The 24804-nt window shown below is 36.6% G+C and overlaps 1 protein-coding gene across 4 annotated transcripts in view; it reads left to right on the plus strand.

The window, feature by feature from the left end:
• The window catches only part of TET1 (tet methylcytosine dioxygenase 1), a 119000-nt gene that overhangs the window by 44808 nt on the left and 49388 nt on the right, over positions 1 to 24804 (plus strand). For all 4 annotated transcript variants that reach the window (XM_033130601.1, XM_033130603.1, XM_033130602.1 and 1 more), the window contains one exon: positions 21506 to 23834. In XM_033130601.1, coding sequence (XP_032986492.1) covers positions 21506 to 23834 — 2329 coding nt within the window. The remainder of the gene's footprint in view (positions 1 to 21505; positions 23835 to 24804) is intronic.

The raw sequence follows: 24804 nt of genomic DNA on the forward strand, positions 1-24804 counted from the left end.
GGGGAACAGGACTTTATTGGGGAACAGTGTGTACTTCCGGGACTTTTTTCCAAGTCAAGTTGTTATCCTTTCATTCTTAGTTGTGGAGGGTGCCGTTCAACTTCAAGTTGTTTTCCTTTCAATCTTAGTTGTGGAGGGCACAGCTCAGCTCCAGGTCCAGTTGCAGGTTGCTAGTTGCAGGGGGCGCAGCCCACCATCCCTTGCGGGACTCAAGGAATTGAACTGGCAACCTTGTGGTTGAAAGCCCACTGGCCCATGAGGGAATCGAACCGGCAGCCTTTGGAGTTAGGAGCATGGAGCTCTAACCGCCTGAGCCACCGGGCCAGCCCCCTTGAAGTAAGGATTTTGATGAACCTTATAAAAATCTGAAGATTATTTTCTGATTAAAATGATTAGAAGCTATTCCAAAAAGTTAATTTTTGTCACTCCACTCATGAAATGCAGTTTATGCCCTCACTTAATGGGCAGTGTAAAATAGCTGCATTGCAGGTTAGAACATTTCATCAGAAATTTAATCCAGCTTTCCAGGGTTTATTTAAAGCCTGTGATATTTGATCACTTCACTAAAACAAATCAGATCCATTAGAAAGCTAAGTTACCTGGGCCTTGATTCCTGAGGTACTATGCATGACGATACAGTTATAAAAGCCTGATAGGCTAAATTCTGCTGAATATAATGTATAGTGAAAAATTACCTGTGAAGATTAATTTATGTGCTGCCCATGGTCAGACAAAAAAGACAATGTAAACAACATGTTTTCCTATTTTTTACTTTTCAGTCAGAAAACTTAGCCAAATTCATTGGTCAAGCAGTGTAATATGCTTCACTCTGAAATGAGGAAACATCTTATTTTCCCACTGCTTTCTTGGTGGCTTCATTAAAATTAAAAAATATATATGTTTTTGACATAATTGCACAAAGAAAAGCTAAGGATGGTACAAAGTATTCTCATACACTGCTCATTGAGTTTTCCCAAACTTTAACATTTTATCTTGTTTACATAATCTGTCTCTCCACATATATAGATTTTTCCCTCCTGAATTATTTGAGAGTAACTTTCAGACGTGATGTCTCTTTACCCCTTAAAATGCTAAAATGTGTATTTCTTACAAGCAAGGATCTCTTCTTGTATAACTAGAGTACAATGATCAAAATCAGTAAATGGACATTGACAATATTATTGTCATCTAATTTGATCAGATTCTACCAGTTGTCAATAATGTAGTGTATATCAAAAGACAGCCTCAGATCATGCATTGTATTCAGTTGTTCATTGCATTTAGTTTTGTCAATGTGATGTTTTCAAAGAATTCAAGTCGGTTGTTTTTGTAGATTGTCCCTTAATGTGGGTTTATTCAGTATTTGCTTATGCATTTTTAACAAGAATGCCACAGAAACGAGTTTGTGATCATCTCAATAAATCCTGTCTACAGGTACATCATGTCAATTTGTTCCAATAATATGATTTTAACAGTGATCACTTGGTTAAGGTGGTATCTGCCAGGTTTCTCAAGGACTAAGTTACTCTTTTTCCTTTTGTAACTAAGTATCTTTTCTGGAGATACTTTATATAAATTCTGTTACTTCTCACGGATTTTCAGTATCTATTCATGATTCTTTTCTGAATGAAGTATGATGGACTCCATTTTAGTCTAAACTTTCTGTTTTATATTTTGTTATCTGTAAGGCACCTTGATTTTATTTTGGGCATTCAATGGCACGTATCTTAAGTTTTAAAGATTAAATGAATAAAACTTTAATAATGAAAAATGCTTATGGCTCTATTTAATGTCCTAGTGCACGATGTAGTCAAATGGTTAATTTTAGTTGAGAAAGCTGGACTCAGGTTACTATATGATAAAATGTGGGTATAGTGTGTGGGGTGTTGAAAACAAAGAGACAATTATTAATAGGATGGTGAAGCTAAAACTAGGCATAGAATTCCAAGGGAATGTGACAGACTTCATTCCTTTTTTTATCTTGCCCTTTCTGGCTCTTATCTTCCACACAATCCTCTCTTATCAAGAACTGAATACAAAAGAAAGAAGCTCAACTCAGAGGAACTCAATGGAGACAAAGTAAAAAAGAAGATAATCAATTAATCAGTAACAACGTACTCTCTCAATTTAGGACCAAGTAGCTTTGAAGAAAGCAAAAGATTTGTTTATGAACCAGATAGGAAACAAATCACAATAAATATCCTTCAAGAAACAAATATAGATATATAGATATTTTGTTCTAATGTTTTGGAAGTGTAAAATGTTACATTCACTTCAGAAAATTATATATAGAAAGAGAGAGAGAGAGAAAGAGAGAGAGAGAGAGAGAGAGAGAGAGACCTCCCTTTTTAAAATTCAATCGCCATTTAATGGCCATTTGGGTTGTTTCCACTTTTTGGCTATTATAAATATAACTGCTATGGTCATTCATGTACAAGTTTTTGTGTTTTCATTTCTCTTGGGTACATACCTAGGAGTGAAATTGCTGGGCCATATATAAACTCTATGTTTAACTTTTATAGGAATTGCCAAACTTCTAAAGCAGCTGCACCGTTTAACATTCTCACTAGCAACATATGAGAGATCCAATTTCTCTGCATTCTGGCCAACACTTGTTATGTCTGTCTTTTTTTTATTTTAGACAGGTGAAGTACTATCTCAGGTGGTTAATGATGGTAAGCATGTCTTAATATACCTATTGTCCCTTTGTATATTTTCTTTGGAGAGCTCTCTATTCATTTTCTCTTTGGGTTATTTGACTTTTTATTATTGACCTGTAATAGTGTTTTACGTGTTCTAAATACAAGTTCTTTATCAGTTATATTGCAAATATTTTCTGTGGGGTTCTCTTCATACTTTCTCGATGTGTCCTTTGAAGCAAAAAAGTTCTTAATTTTGATGACCAGTTTATCTACTTTTTCTTTGATTGTACTCTTTGTGTCATATCTAAGAAACCTTTGCCTACTCCAAGTTTATAAAGATTTACACCTATGTTTTCTTGAAAGAGATTCATGGTTTAGCTTTTACTTTTGGGTCTTTGATTCATTTTGAGTCAATTTTTATATATGCTGTGATGTAGTGTCCAACTTCATTCTTTTTTTTTGGTCATTGTCATATTAAATAATTTTGAAGATTAATTTACCTTACTTAACCGTCATAATATGCTTAAGAAGCAGAACAGGGGGTATGGAAAATGTGTTTTCATAAGATGAACACTAAGCTATATTGGGCATATATCCTATGCAACTCCAACCCACATTTTCCTTCTATTCCTTTATTGTAATGGAATGAAAAGGGGCCCAGAACAGGGGTTGGTCATTATAACATTCAGGTTCATCCTTCATATCCACCGTACCCTTTATTTCTGAAGGTGTAGTGCCCTTGTTCTCAGCAAGCTGTTAACTAATGCTGGCTAACATGTTAGTACATTATAGCTTAAAAAAAAAACAACCCAAAAAACCTTTAGTGAATGTTTACAATTGATCCAAAAATACTATGTAACACTGTAGAATGCAAGGCAGTGGATCATGCATAGGGGATTTATTTAGTCAGAAATAGGATTCTTCCCAACATTCCTTAAATTCCGTCACCTAACAAAGTTACTTATTTTCCAGGGAAGTCTTATGCAGCAGGGAATAGCATCAGTGCTTTGTGAACTACTATAATACCCTCTGCATCCCTCACATTGCCATTTTTATGATGTAATCCCAACTTCATTCTTTTCCTTGTGGATATTCAGGTGTCCCAACACCATTTGTTGAAAGGATTATTCCTTTCCCATTGAATTGTCTTGGAACCCATCACATTCTTTAGTTTAATTCATGTTGCTGCATATATATCAGTTATTTCTTGCTTTTTATTGCTGAGTAGTATTCCATTGTAAAAAATATGTCACACTTTGTTTATCCAGTCTCTCATTGATGTGTGTATGGATTGTTTCTAGTTTGGGGCTATTAATGAATAAAGCTGCTATGAACATTCTTACACAAGGGTGTTTTTTTTAAGGGACATATGTTTTCATTTCTCTTGGATAAATAGTTAAATTGCTGAGTCATAGACTATGTGTGTTTAATATTTTAAGAATCTTACAAAAACAATTTTCTAAAGTGAATGTAACATGTTATACTTCCCAAACTGAAATTCGGTTTGGCACTTTTTTCATTTAGTGATTCTAGTGATAGCTATATTCTAAGTAATTATTACCCATCATATGGCTCTACAATAACTGCTTTCATTTCTTTTTTGGATAATATTCTATTTATTACCAAAAAATAATAGCATCATTGAATTACAGTAACATTTTTGGAAAACCACTATTGTCCTGGAGAATTAATTGGCTCCTAGTTTTTCATCGTTATAATTATTATTAAACACACTGGACTGAACACAGATTTTTTAAAGATGTTATATAATCTATGCACATGTAATATTTATATTGAGTATGTAAGAACTATGAAAAAGAATAAAGTTAAAAGTGGTGAGATGAGGGGTTGTTTTTTATTATTCTAAGGGTTGGTGGTGAATTTTAGTAATAGTATAGAGGAAACAGGACCTATCTCGCAGTTTTGCCATTTGCCTTTAATCTTTGGATTAACGGATAGGTAGAACATAGAGACTAGGTACCGAATTTCAGGATATTTCACAATAGTGTACAAAAGCTCATAATTGGTATGAAAAGAGTTCAAATTTGTAATTAAGATAGATGACATCCCATTATGCTGACAGTACTTGGAAATAAGAGCACTTAAATATCATCAGTGATATTTATAATGTAATGGAAATTGAAAGAGGTACCTGGGAAGTTTAAAATAAAGGAAAGAAATTACATAGTGGTCAACTTCATACGAAAAAGAAATACAAGTATTCAATAAATGATTTTTGTCATATGAATTTGGAAAGGTAAAAGGACAAAGTTTATAAATAATGGGAAATTTGAGTTAAAATGGGACAGTCTTGGCACTTTGAGAAAATAATTTGGTACTATTTGGAGAGCAGTTTGGATAGAGTCTTGAAAGTATGTATGCCTACTTCAGATTGAAGAAAGGAAGAAAGATTTAACAATTATTTTTAAGTGAAAGAAATGGGTTACAAAATGACATACAGTGTAAATCTCATTTATGGTTTAAAAATACGATGCAGCAAATATAATATATTTATATATGTAAAGAGGGATCTGGCAGACTACATACTAGCTTTCCCTGAGTAGATTTGGGGTTTTTTCCTCTGGTTTTCCTTATCTATACCTGCTGGTGTTGGTTTTTTTTTTCCTGTAATGTGAATATAATAAAAATCAAAGAAATTTCTAATTAAAATAAAAATTGCCAACCCAAATGTGATTAAAGAGCAGAGTGAGCAGGACTCTGAACCAATACTGTGAAAACCATTCCCTTTGTGGGAAAGCTCCAGGTAAGCCTTGAGGAGGAAAAGTCTTAGGGAAAGGGGAGTGGGCTCTAGGCTGTGATAGGTATACGTTTTTTGACTTTTTATTTGGATATCATTTCTAATTTAAGAAAATATTACAAAACAAATACAAAAAATTTTCTTACACACTGTACCCAATATCAAAATTAGAACATGAACACTGACACAGTACTGTTTATTATTCTAAAGACCAAATTCAGATTTGGCCTATTTTCTCTGTCCTTTTTTTTCAGTGCAGGATTGAATTCAGGATCCCTTAAGACATTTAGTTGTCATGTCTCCTTAGTTTCCAGATTCCAACAGTTCCTTAGTGTTTCGAGGTCTTTCATGACTGGCACTTTTTTTTTTTTAGAAGTTTTATTCAAAGAGTATTGTCTCCCCTCTTTTATTTTTCTTTAAATTTTATTGGGGGAACATTGGAGAACAGTATGTCCTTCTCCCACTCATTCAATTATTTATTATGTCAGTATGGACTCAGCTGTTTATTCTGTGGGTTATGATCTATATCACTGATCGATAATTGAAGGGTTGATGAAGACCTGCCATGTTAGGTTCCAAGGATAAAAGTAGGACTGATGGATGAAGGGCAGGTAGGTACAGCACACTGGACTGTTTGGAGGTAGTTTCTTTCTTTTTTTTTTTTTTTTTAAAGATTTTATTGGGGAAGGGGAACAGGACTTTATTGGGGAACAGTGTGTACTTCCAGGACTTTTTTCCAAGTCGTTGTCCTTTCAGTCTTAGTTGTGGAGGGCGCAGCTCAGCTCCAGGTCCAGTTGCCCAGGTCCAGTTGCCGTTGCTAGTTGCAGGGGGCGCAGCCCACCATCCCTTGCGGGAGTCGAACAGGCAACCTTGTGGTTGAGAGGACGCACTGTAACCAACTGAGCCATCCGGGAGCTCAGCGGCAGCTCAGCTCAAGGTGCCGTGTTCAATTTTAGTTGTAGGGGGCGGAGCCCACCATCCCTTGTGGGATGTTCAATTTTAGTTGCAGGGGGCGGAGCCCACCATCCCTTGTGGGACTCGAGGAATCGAACTGGCAACCTTGTGGTTGAGAGCCCACTGGCCCATGTGGGAATCGAACTGGCAGCCTTTGGAGTTAGGAGCATGGAGCTCTTAACCGCCTGAGCCACCGGGCCGGCCCTGGAGGTAGTTTCTTGTTGCTTTGAGTACTTAAGCAAAGGTTGATAAATCACTTTTAACTGAGGGAATGCAGAGATACTTCATGCCTGGCAGCAGTAGTTGGACTTCATGACCTTGAAGATCTCTTCTAACCTTGAGATCCTCTCAGCAGCTTAAGCAGGAAACACAGATGGCCACTTCATAACTTACTTAACTACTAAGCTTGTGTAGTAAGGGTTTTATATCAAAGCATGTTTAGCCTCTGGTGTACCTGTCACATGATGAGTAAGACCCAGCCGTCACCCCAGACAAAGGGTAAGGTATATGGAATTTAAATGCAGATAGTCTAAAAATGCCAGACCTGACAAATTCCACCACTTTCGTGTAGCTGGGTTCTCACATCTTAGAACTAAACATAATGATATGTAATTTTAGCTCAAGGTGACTTTTTTCTTGGAATGTATAAAGGAGATTATTGCATTTTCTGGTATAATTGTGTTTTCTAGTACCAAGTATATTGCTCTATGATTTGTTGCCTACCATCATTTCAAATCCATTTTCAGCACATTTTCCTTAGAATTTCAGCCTTGATTTATTTACCCCCAGACATTTCCATTTTTAAAATGAATTCTACCATGTTTCCCCCAAAATAAGATCTAGCCGGAACATCAGCTCTAAAGCATCTTTTGGAGCAAAAATTAGTATAAGACCCGGTATTATATCATATTATATTACTATAAGACCCGGTATTATATTATATTATATTATATTATATTATATTAATCATATTATATTATGTTACTGGGTCTTATATTAATTTTTGCTCCAAAAGTCTCAGTAGAGCTGATTGTCCGGCTAGGTCTTATTTTCGGGAAAACACGGTATACTTGTCTGTATTTCCATGATTTCTGAAATATTTCCAGTGAGGCAATATAATTTTTAGCAAATTTATTTTGTTTTCTTAATGGTCTCTTGTTTGTTTCTTTCTTCTCCCCGCTTTTATTCTGTCTGCCCACAATCCAGTTCAAGCCATTGTTTCTCAGTTTAGTCGTATAGGACACAGCTCCCTGGCCCATGCTGGTATTATGAGTCTTGCGCTTCCCCGGCTGAGGCAGTCGGTCGCCAGTCAGTAGGCATGCAGATCTCTGGCTGAGCAGCCCACAGCAGCCCAGCTCCAGGGAGAGCTGTTGTTCACACCCTTAGCTGTAGAGGGTGCAGCTCACGGACCCATGTGGGAATCGAACCGGCGACCTCAGCATTGGAGCAGGGCGCTCCAAACACCTGAACCACTAGGCCGGCCTAAGTTAAATCTCTTAATAAGAGCATTGTACACAATCATACCATTATTAGAGTTCCCTAATATTATGTAATATCTAGGTTATACTTAGATTTCTTCATTTGTCCCCAAAATAAAACACATTTTGAGTCTAGAGGAAAACCACCACTCTCTCTTCTAATGGACAACCACCAAGACTAAAGTCCAGGATGAGGAGACAGCATTGCAAACAAAGTATAATCAATTGATATGATAAATATCTGTACAGAGATAGTAAAGAAAGGAGTGTTCAGTTTTATCTGAGGAAGGCTGTGGGGTTAAAAAAATATCTGAGTCTACCACCTTTGGGATTGTTAAGAAATACTGATTCTACAGATCACTTTCTTCTAGTTCTAGGTGTTTTGGGAGAAAATTGGATGGGGTATAGTAGAATGACCACAAGGCATTCTATATTGATGTTGCTACTTGAGACTAGACTGGCTGCTTAAAATAGCCTAGGGGAAGCAGGGCTGGGGGTCCAGCTGGTGTGGGGATACCATTGTTGCAAAACATTCTGAAAATGTGGCCAAGGCTGGGAACTGGAGGCCCTGCTTGGTGGACTGAAAATGTGAATTTTGCTCTGGGGATTAATGGTTCCCAGATTCCCTCACCAAGCTGCTCTTTGTATCATTTGAATCTTTATAGACCTAAAGGAATCTTGCAGGGTTTAGTTTAGAATCTGGCTTTCTAAACCTGCTTGGGTGACTTTGTTGTTTAGCCAGGTGCATTGTGGAACATGGCCTAAAACAATGAGATTTCCATTTAAAATGAATTCTTGAAATAACTGCATTATCTAATACTTGAAATTTGGGCATAAGAAAGTGGCTATAATTTTACTTAGTTTTAATTAATTTAAAATTTAAAACTGAGTTAAAGCAAAAATATTTTCAATTAAATACAGCTTGGTTTTGGTACCACTACATTTCACTTTTACCATTGAAAATTTAGCTTGAACTTGAGATGCATTATGTGTAAAGTATGCATTGAATTTATAGATTCATATTTAAAAATGTCTGACAATTTTTTATTAATTACATGTTGAAATAATATTTTTGATGTAGTGGCTTAAACAGAAATATATTAAAATTTTATTTCACCTAATTCTTTTTACTTTTCACAACCATTAGAATGTGTTCTCTTTAAGAGCAGATATCATTTCTCCTGGTAACCATGCCTAGACCATGTTGTGGCACTATATAAGTACCTGTAAGGTGAATGCACTGAGGGAGAAGCAGTAGAAATGGAGAACACGGGATGAATGGAAGAGGTTTTAAGTAAGATTGCTGAAGTTGGAGGCTGAATTTGGGTCTTGAATGTAGGAGGCTCCTAAGAAGACTCATGGGTTATTAGGTGGATTTGTGGCGCTTAAAGGATGCTTAGGGAAGTGGTAACTAGTTAACATTTTAGATGTGGTTGAGTTTTCATTGCCTGGTGAAGATGTCCAGTTGTTGGATAATGGAGTTTGAACTTCATGAGAAAGATCTCTTCTTGCTGTGGGAGTCATCAGCAAATAGGTGTAGACTGAAGGCCAGTATGTAGATAAATGGGGAGTTTGGAGAGAAAGCAGAGGATACCAGCATCATTTATAAGAGGGCAGAGAAGCCAGCAAGAGAGACTGTAATGATGGGTGAAGAATTGAAGAGAGGATCTTAAAGAAGTGATTGATAGTCAAAGATACTTGGCAATTGGGAGTACAACAGTGAATCTTGGACAGTTTCAGTGAGGTGCTGGGAGCAAAAACCTCATTATAGTGAGTATAGGAGTGCATGTTAGACAGTGATTGCACACAATTACTTGGAGGACATTCTTTGTAAAATGGAGCAGGGAGATAGGGTGGCAGCTAAATGCATATTTCTGGAGGGTTCTGTTTTGTTAAGTTAGAAAAGACTTACGTTTGTTAATAGCCTGTGGGGAAGGGCTAGAAGGGGAAGATTTACAGATCTTGAAACTGTCTCCAGAATGTTCTGTGTTTTTTTCCCCTGTTAGGGATGTGTAAATACTTCCGTGCATATCACCCCCAGCTGAGTGCTGGATAAATAAATAAATAAATAAATAAATAAATAAATGAATGAATGAATGAATACGCAGTACTTTTGGAGGTTATGTTCTTAGAAAACCTAGGCAGAAATAGACTTTTTTTTTCTTTTCTTCAAGGTGGAACATTGGAGAAGGACTAGAGACCCAAGGCCACATGGGCAATATGGAAAGAACTGAAAGTCCAAACCTTTGGAAGATCATGAATTATCTAGTTATCTATGATCTTCTAAATGGAGTTAGGTGAGGCAAGGTCCCTGAATCTTATCTTTGATCATGATGAAGGAGCATTCCAGGCAGGATGACTTCATAATCTTGAGGAGTATTTAAGTGGCATTAAAAAGATGTATTTGGAGCCTGCCCTCTATTATGAGTCTTGATAGTATGAGTGCATATCAACCGCATTTGTAAAACTGTGTGATTGAATCTTCTCTGATTGAATTAGATACTCTGCAATTTGTTCTTTTAATTTTTTTGTATTAATGTGGCAAGTCTTATTGGGGTATTATTTAATACCAATACGTTTTCACTGAATCTTAGACCCCTAATTGTATGAAAGTGAAAATTTTAAGGAAAAAGTTAGGTAAAAGGTAAAACATATTATGGTAATCCAGAAATAAGGAGCGTTTTTAGTCCAAGGGATATTTAGAGGTGAAATAGACAGTGACCTCTGAGCATGTCCTCAGGAGCTGGATTCTAAGTTGGGTTCTGTTCACCCAGTACTTTATAACTGTGTGGACCCAGTATGCATATGTTACCGGAGAGCAGGCCCTTGGCTCGGTGTCCAGGTTCTTTGTATCTCAAGCAAAGAATTGAGTGAGACACCGAAATATAGTGGTGAAAGAGCAGTTTATTAGAAGCAAAATACACTCCAAAGAGATAGGAGGGGATCCAAGCCCAAAAGAGTGGCTCGAAAGGTGCTGGCTGGTGAGCTTGGAGTTTTTATTTCTTTTCCTAGAATGGGCTACTCCTCTCTAATTGTGGAGCTGCTTAATTGATACCTGTGATTGATCATGGCTATTGGTTATGTAAGTATGGGCAAGTTTGGGCAGAGAGGGGAGGTCTTTGGGTGGTCATTTCCCATAGACTATGTTGGACTTGCAGGAATGTTACCTGATGTATCCAGGTGCAGGAATGTTACCTGATGTATCCAGGTGTCTTGGAGACCCGATTCCTGTCTCTAACTGCCTGTGTAATGCCCCCCTTGAGAGATGTAATCCCCATAAGTCTCTGTGGGAAGTTGAGGGACAGGAGATCTCCTCTTATGTATCTGCTTCCTGCTGAACGTGGCCATTGTCCATACCTATTGGGGATTCACGAGACTCTCACCCTGTCTGATCTTAGATGACGGGAAGGGGTCTTGAGATCCACCTGGAGGACCAGGTTGGCTTCTTTGGTCAGGAAGTACTGGAAATCACGGTGGGGCATCACTTGTATCCCAATGGCCCCTAAATGAGGAGAGGTAGATTTTAGTTAATAGAGTTAAAAGTGTTGGCCCAAGAAGCAGGTTTCCAAACCATTGACACAGGGTGACTACGTAATGAAAAATTTGTTTAGCTTCATGGAGCCTGTGGCCTTACTTCTGGTTTAATTGGTCATTCAGTTATTGTTCACCCGGGAGGTAGGCCTGGAAAGAATCGCTGTGATAAAATGACTATAGTCAACAGACATTAATCACAAGCTTTAGGATAATTATCTAAAGCAGGGGGTAGGAGATTTCTAGGATTCAGGTTAAAAACAATCTATTATTTATGATTATGAAACTGATTTGAAAAATGATTATAACCAGGGGCTACAGAGCCAAAACACTAGGGAAAAGAAAACTTAATTTCTATAGTGAGAAGCTCTTTTCTTTGGCCTGTATCACATACTGAATGTGGACACGAGGTAAAAACATTTTGAATAGCAACACTGTGCAGCTACAACTACAACTCACAGACGGATCAGTGAAAGCAGGCGAGTGTGTTCACAAAGACAATTCTCACAATCTGAGGAAAGAAACTACCATAGGAATTGTGTTCTTTTAAGTTCTACACACCTATGATAATCTTAGTTCCATAAACATTAGTAAATATTGGTAACTAGGACTTTGTTGTAAATGTTAGTACTAGCTGCAGAAATTATTACTTGTAGAACAGTGCCTTAGAGTTAAACACTATTATACAATCTTTTCAGACCTCTGGTTTGAGTCCTAGCTCTGAGAGTATTGATTTGACCTTGACTAGTTACTTAACCTTTCTAAAACCTTATCAAAAAATGGAGATATTAATACAACTAATCTCAGTAAGAAAAGCAAATGGGCAAGTTTGGGCAGAGAGGGGAGGTCTTTGGGTGGTCATTTCCCATAGACTATGTTGGACTTGCAGGAATGTACTTCCTATAAGGTGGTCATAATGATGCCTGGCAAATGGTAAATGCTCAAAGATAAATAATAGCTATTAGTAAACGTTCTTTTAATTGTGGATTTAAGCCTGGAATTATTAAAATTCTGTTACATGCTGAAAGACATGTAGAAAAGGAAGAACTACCCAATGTGTATTTTCTCCTTAAATAGTTGGTTCATTTCCACACAAATTAAAGTCTAACAATATATGTAATCCATGTTTTCATTTAATCCTCCCTGTAAAGCTGTTAATAAGTGCTATTACTAGTCCTGATTTATCTTTAGGAAACTGACTCAGAGACTTTGCAGAGGAAGGACTTGTTCTAGGCCATACGGTAGGAAAGTGATGGAGCTAGGAGAGTAGCCAGTTTGTCTGGTTCCACACTTTAAAAAACAACGTGAAACAATTAAGGTACACAAAAAATAGAATTATACACTGAACACTAGATTTGGTTATTAACTTTAAGCATGGACAGGATAGTCCATGAAAAAGCCATGGGTTTCACTTTAGAATCTTCTAAGGAATAGAAGATTCCTTAGAAGGAATCTTCTTGGGGACATACCTACAGTCAAGGGAGAGAGATGATGACTCGTGAGAATGAAGTTCCAGGGGAGAGGTAAATTATAAAACTTCAGTTGAAAACCTTCTTGAGGGTCTATAAAAGAGCAGGTTAAGTAGCTAGTGTTTAAGGCATGATTGGATTTGGCAATTGAGAACTCACTTATAGCCTTGCTAGGAGCCACTTAAAATATTTGAGTAAGGGGGAAATTTTATAGGATGATAGCTTGAGGCAGATTTGGGCTCTGAAAGGTTTTTATTTTTTTGTCTGGGAATACTTTGTACTGGTTCATAACTTCAGAGGAAGCGGTCCAGACTCAAGGACATCTATGACTAGAGAGGTGTTACTCTTAGGTCAGTCGTATTTCCTACGGATTTGGAGCCAATTTTCAATTGATCAGTTTTGTGGTGAATTAGAAGTGGTCCCTCCCTCTAGTAACTTGTGTCCTCTTTGTCTTTGCCCCTCCCCTAAATTAAAGGATTTACTGTGGAATCTATGACCCTGTAGCCAAATGAGGGTGGAGATTTTGCTCAGGATGAAAGTTTAAAAATTAGTCTGGATCTGGTGCGGAGAAGTGGGAAACTTCTGAACTCTCTGCCGTGGCTCTTATCCATGAAGAAGCCATGAGGCTTCTATGGCACCAAGGTAGGGAACGTGGCAATGAGTAGTGACCCAGTCCCTTAGACAGCCACTCCTCCCTTTCAGGCCAACCCAGTCCTGCCTTTCTGTGGCCTTTGAACCCCTTACCAGTTGACTGTAAAAAAACTGAAGAAACAGAGATGATAGGCAAAGCTCAAAGAATGGTAGGCTAGGTGTCTTTTTAAGCCTAAAAAAGGGAAGAAGAGGACTTAATGGCTGGAATTCTGGAGTAGACAATTTCACTGCTCTAGGTAGCTGTTTTGTAGGTCCCCTTTGAGGGAAGAATTTTGTGTGTGTATGTGTGTTAAATGTTCAAATCTCTTTGAGTGAATTTTTGGTGAATAGCTGGTTCATCTTTCCTTTTGATTTAAATTTGGTTTTGTTAGCAAGTAGTTGTGGCGATGAACATTATACAGAGGTTGGTTGCAAAGCAGAGCTTTCCTTCCGTGCTTCTTAATAACGAATTGGGTGTGGGGTGGGGGTTACATAGGGTAGTGGGCATGATTGTGTCATCAAAGCCAACATTAATGGAGGCACCAGTGGTTCTCCTTGAATTTTTTCCCTAAACATTCAATTTTCAGGTTGAGAACATAGATCCTGAGGGTGTCACTTCTGGTTAGGCATAAATACTCTGTGGGCTGCTCCCTGTGCTCTGCGGGTTGAAATTGCGTTATCCTCAAAGTGGGTGAAAATTGGTTCTGGGGGGCGTGTAAAAAAAGCTTAGATATTACAATGGGGCACAGTACGTAAACAGATACTATACTGATCCTATATCTGTATAGTATACCACAGATACTATAATACCACAGATACGATACTATATCTGTGGTATTAAAATTTCATGAGGAGAGCTATTAGGGATTAAAAAATGTTTTAAAAGACTCCTGAGGTGGGAAGTGGGGGTGGGGGAAAGAAAGCAGGTTGAGAAACACTGGTCTGTCTATCTGTAATAAAGATCATAGTCTTGTTGGACAATGTCTATGAACATGCTTTGAAAGGCTTTAGTGTTTCTTGTGATCTGAGCACCTGTTTCTTGATATAGGAAATACCACATGTATGGAATGTGAGGGTGTGTTGGGAGGGGCTACAATCAGATTCTGTCCAAAGGGCAAAGTTATTTTAGAATAAAATACCACTTTGCTCAATGACATTCCAGCTCCTTCAGGCGTGGGCCTAAGAGTATCACAATGACAAGAATGTAGAGAAATGAGAAAATGGAGGCGGGGCTTGGGAACTATTGGACCCAGATATGATCCAAGGAGTTTAACATTCCTGTTATTCCTGTTGGTTTGGAGTGAGTAGGAGGGCGTAAGAACAACTTATAAGTCTTGGGATGGGTATAGAGAGAAATGCAGAGAACTAGGCGAACTGGAATTACTTACTGCCTTTTAAACTGTATCCTTGGGCTCTTTTGGGCTAGTAGAGAATGGGTGTGGGAAGAAGATGGAGATGGTGGGGGGACAGAGGAAGAGGAGAAGAGACACGGGGGCCAGTGGTATGACTTTGGTGTTCCCAGAGCACACGTGGAACTTGGGGTAAAACAGTCACCATTTCAAGTGCAAACATTTCACTTCCTTGACAGAATTAGTTTCTTTTTAGATACTGGGTGTTAAATATTTTGAGATTCAAGATGGAGATTTTGGACTACTCTGTATCTAAACAAATTAAAGGCCAAGAAAGTTTTCATTTAAGAAAAATCATAATGTAGCTAGTGGAGCCTATTTCGAGTAGTAGTTTGGATTAGTGCACTCATCAGAGTGATGGAGTCAGCTCCCTCGGACTCGCCGACCGTGCACATTTCTTCCCAACTCTTGCTCGGGTGATCACGTTGATAGTTTACAGTCCACCTACGTGGGTGTATTTATACCACAAAAATTGGCCAACACTACAAAATAGGGCTTCCTCCCCGCAACTTTCCAACCTGATTTTAAACATTTACCGGCATGCCACTGAGTACAGTATCTATAAGACAAATGTTGAAAGGTGTGCATAGTCTTCCTGAAATATTTTAAACAATTACTAGCAAATGTGTATATACTCTGCACCCTTTCTTCTTATGCTCTAATTTGTAATTTGATACTACACAAACTATTCTGCATTTAGTTTTTTTCACTTAATATAGCCTAGAAATATTTCCATTTCTAGAGAGCTTCATCAATTTTGGTTTCATTTCAAATGAAATATGTTAAATTTCAAAATAATATTTAATCAGATGTGGTCAAATAGTGCCCAAGCCCCTTCTGTTTTTCTCATGGTTAAGTATTGCTCCTAAAGTTTATTTATACAAATATGAATATATATTTTTATATAAATATGAATATACTCATATATTTATACAAATATGAATGTATATATTACTTCCCTGTACTTTTTATACAAAAGGAAACAGTCCATATACAGGCTCTTTATCCTTTTTTTAAAACAGTATATCCTAGACATTAGCAATGGCATTTTTTTCCCCATTCTTTCTTAAACCTGCAAGGTATTACATAGTTGCAACTGCTACAGATGGACATTTAAATATTTTCAGTTGTTTATTAAAACATACAAAGCTGTCAAAACATAATGTAATTGTGTATAGTTATAACTAGGATAAATTCCAACAAGTGAAATTGCTGTATCAAAGGATGTTTCATTTATAATTTTAATAATTATTGCCAGATTGCCCTCCATAGGGGTTGCACCATTTTTCACTGCAACCAGCGTTATATGAGATTGTAACCCCCACAGCTTCCCTAAGGGCCTGTGTGGTTAAACTTGTTGATGTTTGGTATTCTGATAAGTGAAAACTATGATCTTAGTTTCATTTTAATGTATCTCTCTTAAAGTTGAGCAGGTTTTGACAGTGTTTGCCTCGGGGTTGTAGTGAGGATGAAATGAGTGTATTTATTGTAATACAGCTAACATTCATTGAATTGTTAGTGCTCTCTTAGTGATCACCAATCCACTGGGCTAACGGCTTTAATCATGTTATCTCATGTAAACCCCATCACAATCTATATGGACCGTTGTAGGAAGGAAACAAAAGTTCTGGGTAACATCTCTTAGGGGACATAATTCTTCAGGATTGCTCTCTTCCATTCCCCATTTTAAAGTTCAAGATTAACCAGTAACAGCAATTAGATTGGTTTCTTTTTAACACTTCTACTTAAAAAAAAACAAATAACACACAAAAAAAATTCCTGCATGATGCAAGTGGAAATTTTTTAAAAATCTACATAATGTATAAACGTGTTTTTTTGTTTCTTATTTTTTTAAGGAGGGCACAGCTCACAGTGGCCCATGTGGGGATTGAACCGGCACCAGCCGGTTGTTACTAGCACCAGCCTCTAACCAACTGAGCTAACCGTCCACCCCCTGTAGGTGTGTTTTTAAATAAGATGATGCTACATATTTTTAAAATTGCTTTGTCACTCATCCATGCTGATTGACCCTTTTTTTTTTTTTTGTAACGTCTTTATTAGATACACTTCACATACCATACAAATCATTTGTGTTGTCGATTCACTTTTAATAAGGCCTGAACTGGATTTTTTTCCCCTCCAGTAATGGCAAATCTGTTTGTTCTGGCCACTCAGTTTCACTATGAATAGCAAGTTTCACTGTGAAACACTCAGTTTCACTATGAGCAGCAAGAATAAGAATAACCATTTCCTTAGGATGTGTGCGTGCGCGCGCGCACGCACACACACACACACACACACACTATTACATTTAATAGAATGTTTTTGTAAGAGTTCAGGGGTGATTTCTGAGGATACAGAACAGAAAATCTTATTATCCTGCACTGAAATGTGATCTGTTAAATTATTCTTAAATTCTACGTTTAGTAGTTGGCAGTGTATAGAACATAGTTTTGTGTAATTATGGACTTGTGATACCAGTGTTTTTAAAAAGTCCTATGAGATGTAACTAAATAATAAAGGTCAGTTACTTTTAATTAAGCTCAATAATTAATGAGAACATCTTGTGCTTTTGGGCACATAAATTTTTTTTTTATTAAACTTATTGGGGTGACATTGGTTAATAAAATTACATAAGTTTCAAGTGTGTAATACTATAATATACCACTTGTATATTGCATTATGGGCTCATCACCCAAAGTTTAGTCTCCTTCTGTCACCATATATTTGACTTCCTTTACCTCACTCTTCAACCTTGCCTTACCCTCTTTTCCTCTCTGGTAACCACCATATTGTTGTCTGTGTCAATAATTTTATTGGGTTTGTTTTGTTTGTTCTTCTGTTGCTTTCTGTTTTATAGCCTCACATATGAGTGAAATCAATAAATTCTTGTCCTTTTCTGTCTGACTTATTTCGTTTAGCATGATGCTCTCAAGATCCATCCATGTTGTTGCAAATGGCAGTATTTCATCTCTACCTATGGCTGAGTAATATTCCATTGTGTATATGTACCACATTTTTATTTAATCATTCATCAAAGGACAATTGGGTGGTTTCCATATCTTGATTACCATGGATAATGCTGTAATTAACATAGGGGTACATATATCTTCATGAATAAATGTTTTCAATTTTGGGGGGTATAAACCCAGAAGAAGGATTGCTGGGTTATAGGGTAGCTCTATTCTTAATTTTTTGAGGAACCTCCGTACTGTTTTTTATATTGACTACCAATTTACATTGCTACCAGCAGTGCACGAGGCTTCCTTTTTCTCCACATCTTCCCCAACACTTATTATTTCTTGTCTTATTGATCACAGTCATTCTAATAAGTGTGAGGTTGTATCATTGTGGTTTTGATTTGCATTTCCTTTATAGCTAGTGAAGTTGAGCATATTTTTATGTATGCGTTGACCATTTTTATGTCTGGGCAAAGTGTTTATTCTGTCCATCTTTTAATTGGATTATTTGTTTGTTTGTTTTTGTTGTTATTGAGTTGAATAACTTTCTTTATGTTTTTTGGATATTAACCTGTTATGGGAGGTGTTTGCAAATATCTTCTGCCATTCAGTTGGTTGCCTCTTTGTTTTGTTGATGGTTTCTTTTGCTGTTCAGAAGCTTTTTAGTTTGATATAGTCCCATTCACTAATTTTTGCTTTTCTCCTGCCATTGGGGTCCAATTCATAAAATCCTCTTTGAGACCAAAGTCCATAAGTTTAGTACCTATGTTTTCTTCTATGTATTTTATTGTTTCAGGTCTTATATTTAAGTCTTTGATCTATTTTGAGTTAATTTCGGTATATGGTGACAAAATAGCAGTCTAGTTCCATTCTTTTGCATGTGGCTTTACAATTTTCCCAGAACCATTTGTTGAAGAAGCTTTCTTTTCTGAATTGTATATTTTTGGCTCTTTGTTGAAAATTAGTTGCCCATATTTGTGTGGATTCGTTTCTGGGCTCTCAGTTCTTTTTCATTGTTGTGTGTGTCTGCTTTTCTGCTAATACCATGCTGTTTTGAGTATTGTCACTTTGTAGTAGTCTGCAGCCAGGGAGTGTTGGATCATAAATCTTAAAAGGACCTCAATATTTTCTCTGTAGAGGAATGTATACACTGAAGTCCTAGTATACTTGGATAGTCATATTTATAAAGTTAAGTGCATCAAGTAAGAAACAAAAACAAACTTCCCACATTTCCTCACTTCTCTTTCCTAGTACTAACTGCTGTTAACATTTATGTTTATTCTACCAGCTTTTTGTCTGTGCTATACAAATGTTTTTGTGTTTTAAATGAAAAGGGATGATAACACCACATCTGTGGCTTGTTTATTCAGGCTGATATATTATGGATATCTTGCCGTGCAATTAGTACATTGATGCATAGAGTAATGGCTGCACATTATTTCACAATATGAATATAAGAAAAGTTTGCGCATACTTTCTCCAGTATAAATGCTATGTTGCTTGTAATATGCTTTTTTACTTTTGCCATTTGAATGGATGAGAAAGTTACATTTAGTTTCATTTGCTTGTCTTCTAGTAAAATCAAATTTGTTTGATCTTTTGGATTTCCACTTAAGTGAATTGCATATTCCCATTCTTTACTCACTATTCTATTGAGTCATTTTCCTTTCCTTATTAATTTGTTGGGAGCTTTTTAACATTAAGAATAATAACTCTTACATTGACTATGAAGGAGCATGTGAGAACCTTTTAGGGTGGTGCAAATTTTCACTATCTTGATTATGCTAGTGGTTGTATTTGTTAAAAATTATAGAACTGTTCCCCCCAAAAGGATGATTTTAATATATATAAATTATAATCTAATAAACCTGACTTAAATTTCATATATATGTATGTATATTAGTAACTCTTTACATGTATTGTGAATATTTGCCCAGTGTATCAATTGACTTTTGAATTTTTTATGGCAATATTTCTCCTACGTTTTTTGACACCTGTATATATCAGGGAATACATTTTTTTAATTTATTGGGGTGACAATTGTTAGTAAAATTACATAGATTTCAGGTGTACAATTCTGTATTACATCATCTATAAATCCCATTGTGTGTTCACCACCCTGAGTCAGTTCTCCTTCCATCACCATATATTGGATCCCCCTTACCTTCATCTCCCACCCCAGGGAATACATTTTACATCATGATTCAGTGCACAGACACATGCAAACACATGAAAGATTTACATGGTGTAATGGTCTTTATTAAATGTAGTGTACTTATATTTTTCTTTACTATTCCTTAAAGAACACTTGTCACAAAGCATTAAATTGGTATTGGGACTCATGGATTGTGATCAGCAATTTAAAAAGCATTACATTGTAGTGTCTTTGCATTTTTAATTATTAATATTGGAGACTTGATTGAGTGGGACAAAAGTAGAAGAAGAAAATAAAATTGTTAATATTATATGTGGTCAAAAAATCTTTTCCATTATGGCTTCTTACTTTTCACTTTAGCTTTGGAAGATTTGTTTCCTACTTTCTAAATTTTCTTATTGTTACATCATTTTTTATATTTAAATTATTAGTATATCTGGAATTTTTGTTACATGTTATGAGCTAGGGATCAAACTTCCTTCTTGTGTCACTATTAAGACATTTAGACTTTCTCCACTGCTGAGAAATGCCAGCATTTTAATAATAAATTAGTTAATATTCTTGAGTGTAGTCTGTTAATTTGTTTATCTACCCTGCCTGTTAAAATATTATTATTCCTTTTTAATAATAAAAATATTTTTATACTGTTGTTGAATATTTTAAAAAATTGGCCATTTGAGGTTTATTTTTTTAAGTGACAACATGAATTGTAATAGACATACAGAAAATCTATAATTTTGTCATAATTGTATATTTTAATTTTGACAATCTGAACATAACTTATGTAACCTGTAACCTGATCAAGAAATTCGTTTGTTTCTACTAATATTGTTTAATATTTGATTATATAATTTAGTAATACTTACATATTTTATATTCTGAATGTAATTATCGCCCTTCTGAACTCTGATTCATTTTTTAAGTCAATATGCCTGATTTTTCTCTTCTTTGGAGTCTGTTGTATCATCTTCATTCAACCAGAAGTCTCCTCATTTTTTATGTTTATATTAATAATATAGAGGTTATCTTCCTATTTGCTCCTGACATCAATGGAAATGCCCTTACTATCCCACTTCCTATGGTATCGTTTTGGATGAGCTGTTTCAAGTTTTTTAGAAATAGGGTAAGAGCAGGGAGTAGACAGTGATTGCTTGATCACTGTCAAGCAATGGGTACAAGGTTTCTCTTAGAATGATGAAAATGTTCTGTTAGACAGAGGTGATTTTTGCACAACCTTGTGAATATACTAAAAACCACTGAACTGTATAATTTTAAATGATAACATTGAATTTTATTCTATAGAAGTTTCATCTCAAAAAAATTTTTTAAAAGGGATTATATCATTACCCACTCACCAGAAAGACTAAAGTGAAAAGAGAGGAAATACTAATTGTTAATAAGAATGTAGGACAATTGGAGCTCTCATAATCACCATTGGGAGTGTATATTGATAACCATATTAGAAAATTATTTGCCCTATCTCCTAAAGCTGAAGATATTTGCTATGTTTATTTTACAGGCAGATTTTGACAAAAAAACAGTAAATGGCCCCAAGTCAGAATCCATGGAATACAGTAGATGTGGTCATGGGGAAGAACAAAGATCGGAATTGAACCCACAACCTCTTGAAAATGTAGCTAGAAATGAAGAAAGTATGACAGGAATTGAAGTGGAGAAGTGGACACAAAACAAGAAATCAGATTTAACTGATCATGTCAAAGGAGAGGTTAAGGCAATCGTGACAGAAGCTGAAAAGTTGATAAATGCTGAAGATGACAGGAAAAAAGTTCTACTTACTGAAATCCTTGAACCTCAAAAATTGTTTGCACCAACTGTAAGAAACGGCATTAAAAATGTACACTATTTACCAACTGAAACCAATGTGTCTTTTAAAAAATTCAACATTGAAGAATTTGGCAAGGCGTTTGGAAACAATTCGTATAAACTCCTGAAAGACACTGCAAAGCATAACAATGCCATGAGCTCCATTGCTACTAGTACAAGCTCTGACCATCTTAAGGGGAAAAGTGATGTTTTAGTCTTCCAGAAGCCTGGCTTTAACTGCAAGTCTTTTCCAGATCCTGCCAACTTAAACTTAAATAGTCAAACTAGTACACCCAATGAAAGTGATCAACCAAAATCTCTAGAAAACATACCAAGTAAAGAACCAAAAGATGGATCTCTAGTTCAACCAAGTCTTCTATCTTTAATGAGAGATAGGAGATTAACACTGGAGCAAGTGGTAGCTATAGAAGCTTTGACTCAGCTTTCAGAAGCCCCTTCAGAAAATTCCTCACCATCAAAGTCAGAGAAGGATGAAGAAACAGAGCAGAGAACAGCTAGTTTACTTAATAGCTGTAAAGCTATCCTCTATTCTGTAAGAAAAGACCTCCAAGAACCAAATTTACAAGGAGAGCCGCAAAGCCTTCATCACTGTCCATCTTTGGAAAAGCAAAGTTCATGCAACTCCGTGGTGTTCAATGGCCAAAATATCATTTCCAAGTCACACGACAGCTCAGCTACTAACCAAGTATCTACAAAGTCACAGGAATATTCCAAAGTCAAAAATTCAATGTCTGTTTTTACATCAAATTCAAGTTCATCTAAAATTGACACCAATAAAAATATTGCTCAAGGCAAAATTACTCTTGACTGTTCCAAGAATTTGCAGCAGTTGCCACCAACAAATAATAAATTGGGGTATTGTAACCAGTCACTGGGCAGCAGTAAAAAGTTGGAGTCTAAGGATGATCTATCATGTCAAGAGACAGTTCACAGTAAAATAGAGGAAGATGTTGCAACACAGTTAACACAACTTGCATCAATAATTAAATTCAATTATATGAAACCAGATGAAAAAAACATTGAAAGTACACCAACAAACCTTGTGGCACATAACATGCAGCAAAAGTACAGTCAGGAGAAGGGCACAATACAACAGAAACCCCCTTCCAGTGTACAAAATAATCATGGCTCATCATTAACAAAGCAAAAGAATGCAACCCAGAAGAAGACAAAATCTACCCCATCAAGAGATCGGCGGAAAAAGAAGCCTGCAGTCATAAGTTGTCAAGAAAATGACCAGAAAAAGCAGGAACAGTTGTCATATGAATATAGTAAGTTACATGACATTTGGATAGCATCTAAATTTCAAAGATTTGGTCAATTTGGTCCTCATGATTTTCCTATTTTGTTGGGGAAAATTCCTCCCATAACCAAAGTATGGAAACCACTGATTCAAACAAGTTCAGCATTAGAACATAAAAAACTATTTCCTCCACTCACTCAGATAAAATTTGAGCGATATTATCCTGAATTAGCACAGGAAAAAGTGATGAAGTTTGACCCGTTGGATTCTCTCCCCATGTCGCAGTTAAAAACAGAATCCAATGGGCAGGCGTTTACAGGAAAAATTTATAATTCTCAGGTACAGCCAACAGTGAATGTCAATCAGAAAGCTCATGCTTTGCTCCAACCCTCCTCTCCAACTAACCAGTGTGCTAATGTGATGGCTGACGATGACCAAACACAGTTCCAGCAGGATGTTAAAGACCAACTCATGCATCAGCGACTGCCAACATTGCCTGGGATCTCTCCTGAGACCCCCTTACCGGACCCAGCACAAATTCTTAGGAATGTAGATGTTGTATGTTCAGGTGGAATTACAGTGGTTTCTACCAAAAGTGAAGAGGACAGCTGTTTATCTAATGTTGGAGCATCAGAATTTTCCCCAGTAGACAATGCACACAAAAGTTTTAATGATTATGCCATGAACTTCTTTACTAATCCTACAAAAAACCTGGTGTCCACAACAAAAGATTCTGAATTGCCAACCTGCAACTGTCTTGGTAAGTTCCTGTGTATGGTGTGTGTATATTTCTTCTTCATTTACCTGCTTGATTGCCTCCAGTGGTGTCTGAATCAAGTTTTGGGTTACATTTTATAGTATATGGCAGTTTTGCCCCATTCATATTCTAGCTAAGATTGATTAAATAATTCTATACCCATTTTTCTGTGGGACCTTTATTGATTCTGCTCAGGTAAATTGGAAATTCAACTCATAATTTGAAACTTTCTCAAGTGGAAATTTTGCTGATTTTTCTCAAAGCTAAGTGTCTCTCAGGTTGCTTATTGTGCATCCATAAGAATGAATTCCCTTAATACTTTATTTCAGTTTATTCTTATTGTGTTCAAAAGAGTTTCAACTTGTAAGCTTTTTGCTTCAAAAATGTTTTTTTTTGTGTGAGATATAACATGCATACAGAAAATATATGTACAACTTAACAAATAGCCATAAAAAGTATCTGTATAATTGCTATCCCGGTTAAGAATTGGGACTGGTTTATTTCTTTTTCAGTACCTAGTGGCTTTATTTTTTCTTTATTGGGGAAGGGGAACAGGACTTTTTTGGGGGAACAGTATATACTTCCAGGACTTTTTTCCAAGTCAAGTTGTTGTCCTTTCAGTATTAGTTGTGGAGGGCACAGCTCAGCAGGTCCAGTTGCCTTTGCTAGTTGCAGGGGGCGCAGCCCACCATCCCTTGCAGGAGTCGAACTGGCAACCTTGTGGTTGAGAGCTCGCGCTCCAACCAACTGATCCATCAGGAGGTATCGCTTCTCAAGGTGCTGTGTTCAATCTTAGTTGCAGGAGGCAGAACCCACCATCCCTTGCGGGATTTGAGGAGTTGAACCGGCAACCTTGTAGTTGAGAGCCCACTGGCCCATGTGGGAATCGAACCGGCAGCCTTCGGAGTTAGGAGCATGGAGCTCCAAATGCTGGAGCCACCGGGCCGGCCCCCAGTACCTAGTGCTTTTATGC

This window comes from Rhinolophus ferrumequinum, chromosome 16 (assembly GCF_004115265.2).
Source record: "Rhinolophus ferrumequinum isolate MPI-CBG mRhiFer1 chromosome 16, mRhiFer1_v1.p, whole genome shotgun sequence".
In the NCBI taxonomy this organism is placed as follows: Eukaryota; Metazoa; Chordata; class Mammalia; order Chiroptera; family Rhinolophidae; genus Rhinolophus; species Rhinolophus ferrumequinum.